The 5254-nt window shown below is 50.5% G+C and overlaps 1 protein-coding gene across 2 annotated transcripts; it reads left to right on the plus strand.

Moving 5' to 3' along the window:
* The first annotated feature begins 1286 nt into the window (after window positions 1-1286).
* LOC113491013 (keratin, type II cytoskeletal 6C-like) lies at window positions 1287-5238 on the plus strand. 2 transcript variants are annotated; one of them, XM_026867632.1, is made up of 10 exons: window positions 1287-1638; window positions 1696-1901; window positions 2660-2874; window positions 3074-3134; window positions 3302-3397; window positions 3570-3734; window positions 3830-3955; window positions 4170-4390; window positions 4693-4727; window positions 4894-5238. In XM_026867632.1, exons 1-10 carry the CDS (start codon window positions 1287-1289, stop codon window positions 5193-5195), a joined length of 1779 nt encoding a protein of 592 aa, XP_026723433.1. In that variant the 3' UTR covers window positions 5196-5238. The 2 variants fall into 2 exon arrangements, with proteins under 2 accessions (XP_026723433.1, XP_026723432.1); XM_026867631.1 differs by having other exon boundaries at window positions 1287-1614; window positions 1660-1901; window positions 4834-5238.
* The last annotated feature ends 16 nt before the right edge of the window (window positions 5239-5254 follow it).

Below are 5254 nucleotides of genomic sequence, written 5' to 3' on the forward strand. Positions count from 1 at the left end.
AACACGGCACATCAGTATCATTGTATATTTTTTATCGTAATCCTGAACCTTATGTGTAATTATTTAAAACTTCATTTACATGCAATCCAGAAATGGGCTTCTTTGTTTCAGAAACATCCTGCACAATACATTTCTAAAATATCTTCCTTTCCCAACAGAATATTTGAAATCAAGAGGGTATACTGTGCCTTAGAAGTTGTCACAGCTCCATTTCTCAACAAGTTTTCCACTTCAGTTGCCTCATAACTGGAAACAATCAGGTAGACAAGAGGTGACCGACATCCGTCTGAGCAGGAGGAGCCCCCTCACCTCCTCCAAGTGTTCGTCTGTCATTCCGCTTCTGCAGTGCTTGTCTGTCTGTCCCCCGTCCTTGTCACCAAAGCAGCTGCCTGATGTGTCCCTTTGTTCTCCCACAGGTTGTCAGTCCCCGTTGTCCTCAGAAGAGCACAGAGAAAGAACGTGATGTTCCAAGAGAGGGAACGTGACGATCCGAGTTGTCTTGTTCACTCTGTTCCAGCAGCATCTGAGGTCCCAGTTAGCTGTCACAGATTTGGAGAGAGAGAGTTGGAGGGAATTTTAATCCACTTGTGGAAGACACTCCCATTCAAAGTGATACCGTGCACACTCCGAGGAGATGTTTTTACTTTCTAGCAGGAGAATATGCTGAGTCTCCTCAAACTTTGGTGTCATGAGTTCCAGTTCCAGATTGGGAAACTCCTGAAATGCCAAAGGCTATTTTACATATAAAAAGGGGATTTAGGGTGTGTTTAAGGAATTGTGAAAGCTATATTATAGCTGGGATAGCATCAAAAGTTTTCCTTTCAGTGGAGCTTTGATTGGAAAGATCTGTATCTGGGATTATTGGAAACCATTGATGAAGGCTGGAAATCCAATAAGGGGCTGCAGAAAAGGGCATTATCCTAAGAGCTGATTTCCAAGGTGTCGTAAAGGTTTAAGAGTCCACTTAGTCACTGAGACCTGTTTCAGTGTTCCTGTTCTTTTATTCCCTTCTATATTGCAGGGTGTGTTTCTAGGCAGGCCCAAATATGGTAAAGCTCAACTGAGAATCTGTCAACAACACCATGCTGATGAAAATAATAAAATGGTTTCCACCTTCACGCCCATGTCGTCCCAGCCCACCTCCAGAAGCGGATAAAAGGGAATGCCTGGAGCTGTGGAGCCAGAGAAGACTGTGCACACTTCTCTCTGCATTCATCCCCCAGCAGCACAGCTCCGTTCGTCTTTCCGCTCTTCTCGATTTTTGACTCTGCTCGGAAGAAACAGCCATGTCTCGGCAGTCTGCCTGCAGAAGCTTTGGCGGCGGGAGTAGAAAGGGCTACAGCTCTTGCTCTGCCATCGGTGGTGGCTTTGGAGGAGGTGGCGGCAGAAGCAGGATCAGTTACAGTTCGTACTCCTCGTCCCGGGGAGGTGGAGGAGGTGGACATTGCGGAGGGTTTAGCAGCAGGAGCCTCCATAACATGGGTGGCAGCAGAAGGATTACTGTGGGTGGATGCTACGGTGGTGGGGGCTACGGAGGCAGGATGGGCGGCTTTGGTGGGGGCTACGGAGGAGGAATGGGCGGCTTTGGTGGAGGAATGGGTGGTGGTGGAATGGGTGGTGGAGGAATGGGTGGCTTTGGTGGAGGAATGGGCAGTGGAGGGATGGGCGGCTTTGGTGGAGGAATGGGCGGTGGAGGAATGGGTGGTGGAGGAATGGGCGGTGGAGGAATGGGTGGCTTTGGTGGTCCTGGCTTCCCTGGAGGCATCCAACCGGTGCAAGTCGACCCGACCCTCCTGCGACCGGTCCATGTTGAGATTGATCCCCAAATCCAGCAAGTGAAAAACCAGGAGAAGGAGCAGATTAAGACACTTAACAACCAGTTCGCTTCCTTCATTGATAAGGTGAGAGTTTAGCACCGTGCTTGTTTGGAGGTGGGCATTTTAAACAACTTTTTTAAACGACTGTGGTGTGGAAAGGGAATTATTTTTCTTACGGACAAATACTTGTTAAAGTTTGTGAGCCTGATGCCTTAATAGCAAGTTATTATTAAGGTCTTATTAAGTAATACCGAACAACGGGCAAGGTTTCAATGCTAATGGAGGATTAAATAGAAGATCTGCAGGACATTCTGTAGATTCTCTTGCCTAGTCTTCTCTTCAGCCTAATTTCTAGTGATTCAGCGTAAAGTCATCATCGTGTGTATAGTTATCCTGAGTTCTCCTTGCTGTGCTTTGCGTTTGGATGAAACTTTCCTTTCAAGCAACTGATTCTATAAACTTTAGAGTGTTAAAGACCTTTCCACCACTCGTGGATTATTTTCATTGCAAAGACAAACCAAAGAAATACGGAATGTCCTGTAAGAGAATTTATGTGCCGTTAGATGGTTCTTGACTTTGTCAATAGCAACGTCCAAAACCGACGCTATGGAAAATTGGGATGCAGCTTGCTATTTGCAACATCTTTTTGTCCCAAAGTGAGAAGTACAGAATGGTTCAAATATTAATAACACCTGTAATGTACTTGAGGAGCTTGGATGTTGGAATGTTCCATAGCTGGCACTGGGGAAATGATTGCCTCGGGCTCCCAAATGATTAGGAGGTTTGGGTAGTGTGATGTCTCCCTGGGTGAACACCTCACACACCCCTTTGTGGGCTTTCAGGTCCGCTTCCTGGAGCAGCAGAACAAGGTCCTCTCCACCAAGTGGGAGCTCCTCCAACAGCAAGGGCCTTCGGGGCCAAGGAAGAACCTGGATGTCATCTTTGAAAACTACATCCAGAACCTGAGGAGGAGGCTGGAGTCTCTGTTGGGACAGAGGGGACAGCTGGAGTCGGAGCTGCAGAACATGCGGCAATACGTGGAGGAGTACAAAACCAAGTGAGTGCAGTGACAGACGGAGGAAGAAATGAGCGGCGAGGCAGGAGAGCTAAGCCAGCGGGGAGATTTCCTCACTGCCTTTTGCCTGCTGTGGGTCTCTGCAGAAATGGGAGCGAGGGTGCCATGGAGGGCAGGGGGGTTCCGCTGGGTGACTGGTGAGCGGTCGAGGAGACTGATCCTGTCTTGTGCCCTTCCCCAGGTATGAAGAAGAGATCAACAGGCGCACCGCTGCTGAGAACGAGTTTGTGGTGCTCAAGAAGGTGAGTCAGAGAGGCAGCAGGAGAGAGGGGGTGTGGGGGGACGGGCTGCAAAGCCCTTGGAAGGCGGCAGCACCACGAGGGGCGGCTTCCAACAGGAGGCTTCGGCTGCCAGCGGCTCTTCTGGGCTGGGCTGAAGCCGTTGTCTCTCTGTGGGATCTTTCCTTTAGGATGTGGACTGTGCCTACATGACCAAAGTAGAGCTGGAAGCCAAGGTGGGAGCTCTGACCGATGAAATCAACTTCCTGAGGTGCATGTACGAGGAGGTAAGAGCTCTGCCTTCCGCTGGGCTGGCTGGAGTTGCAGTGAAGTGTGTGGTGGCCAAAGGCAGCGGGCTTGGACTGGATGCCCATGTGGATTTGGTCTGCAGAGGCTGCTTGGAGTTGCTGCTTCTTCTGCCCTTGTTGGATGGTCAGGCTAAGTCATGTCTGTTTGCAGGAGCTGGCTCAGATGCAGACAATCAGCCGGGACCTGTCTGTGGTGGTGTCCATGGACAACAACCGGCACCTGGACCTGGACAGCATCATCGAGGAGGTCAGGCGTCAGTACGAGCAGATTGCTCAGAACAGTCGGGCCGAAGCTGAGGCTTGGTACCAGAGCCGGGTGAGTTGGGAAGCGCCTGCGACAGTCTCTGCTCCCTTGCCATGGTTCTTGGTAGGCTGTGTCACTCATGGGTTGCCTTGTCTCCCTACTGTCAGTATGAAGAGCTGCAGAACACCGCTGGAAGGCACGGGGACAGCCTCCGCAACACCAAGATCGAGATCCAGGAGCTGACCAGGAATGTCCAGAGGCTGCGGGCTGAGATTGAGAACGTGAAGAAGCAGGTAGGGCTTCCTCAGCATCTTGCTGGCTAACGGCATGAGGCTGGATCACAACTGAGCTGAGTATTTTGCTAAAGATAGCGTGAGGGAATGATATTCAGTTGTTTTGGCGAGGATTGATGGTTCCCGAGTTTCCACACAGTCTGTGCCCTGAGGGCTGCTCCGGTGGAGGGTGTGCAGAGGGGAACTGAGAAACTCCTTTTCTTTTCTCCCTCAGAACCAGCAGCTTCAGGCAGCTATTGCTGAGGCTGAGGAGCGGGGCGAGATGGCCCTCAAGGATGCCAGGATAAAACTGGAAGAGCTGGAATGCGCCTTGAGCAAAGACAAGGAGGAGCTGGCTCGCTTGCTGAAGGAGTACCAGGAGCTGCTGAACATCAAGATTGCTCTGGATGTTGAGATCGCCATGTACAGGAAGCTGCTGGAGGGAGAGGAGAACAGGTACCTCTCTTTCTTTGTATTGATTTGACTGTATTCTCTATAGCTTATACTATGTTTTGGTAAGATCTTTCCATGCACTATAAAACTAAATTTCATATCTCTCACACTCTAATAGTTAACCTTAAGTATGTTTTCCATATTTCTTGAACGTTAAGTTCAAGGTTGCCATTTGTTTTAAAAAAAATAGTTGGGAATTTCAGAAAGAATAAGGAATATATGTCCTGCAAAAAAAAAGGGAAAATTCTTAGCTGAAGAAACGTGCACTTCCCACAGGATTAACTGGTTGTGCTTTCCCTTTGCAGGCTGTGCAATGATGGCATGTCCAACGTCAACGTCTGTAAGTATCTGCAACTGTTTCCTTGTGAAGCAGAATCGGACCAGATCTTTTTGGAGATAGAGCCTGCCAGTGGGCAACGCGTATGTAACCTGTGCTTCTCTTCCAGCTGTGGTCGGCAGAACCACCATCTCTGGAGGCAGAGGAGGCATGGGAGGAGGCTTTGGAGGCGGCAGCGGCATGGGCGGAGGCTTCGGAGGCGGCAGCGGCATGGGCGGAGGCTTCGGAGGCGGCAGCGGCATGGGAGGAGGCATGGGAGGAGGCGTATGTGGAGTAGGAGGCAGCTTTGGAGGAGGCAGCATGGGCGGCAGCGGTGGAATGGGAGGAGGAATGTACAGCGGTGGCTTCTCTTCTGGAAGCGGAAGGATGTGCGGCTCTGGAGGGGGCAACTTCAGCTCCGGTGGGGGATCGTCCTCCGTACGGAGATGTGTCACAACCACCTCCGTCAAATCTTCGGGCGTGAGATTCTGAGCCCTAAAGCCAGATGGAAAAAGGAAAGAAACATCTCCTATCTTCTCCCGGCAGCAGCC

Source organism: Athene cunicularia, unplaced genomic scaffold, assembly GCF_003259725.1.
Source record: "Athene cunicularia isolate RWA unplaced genomic scaffold, athCun1 chrLGE22_part1, whole genome shotgun sequence".
Lineage (NCBI taxonomy): Eukaryota > Metazoa > Chordata > Aves > Strigiformes > Strigidae > Athene > Athene cunicularia.

What these genes read in the sequence shown, in the direction of transcription:
- LOC113491013 (XM_026867631.1), top strand. Translation starts at nt 1,287, where the DNA reads ATGTCTCGGCAGTCTGCCTGCAGAAGCTTTGGCGGCGGGAGTAGAAAG. An exon ending in CTGGAGGGAGAGGAGAACAG is followed by an intron (nt 4,391 to 4,692) that starts GTACCTCTCTTT and finishes TTCCCTTTGCAG; the next exon opens with GCTGTGCAATGATGGCATGT. An exon ending in CATGTCCAACGTCAACGTCT is followed by an intron (nt 4,728 to 4,833) that starts GTAAGTATCTGC and finishes CTTCTCTTCCAG; the next exon opens with CTGTGGTCGGCAGAACCACC.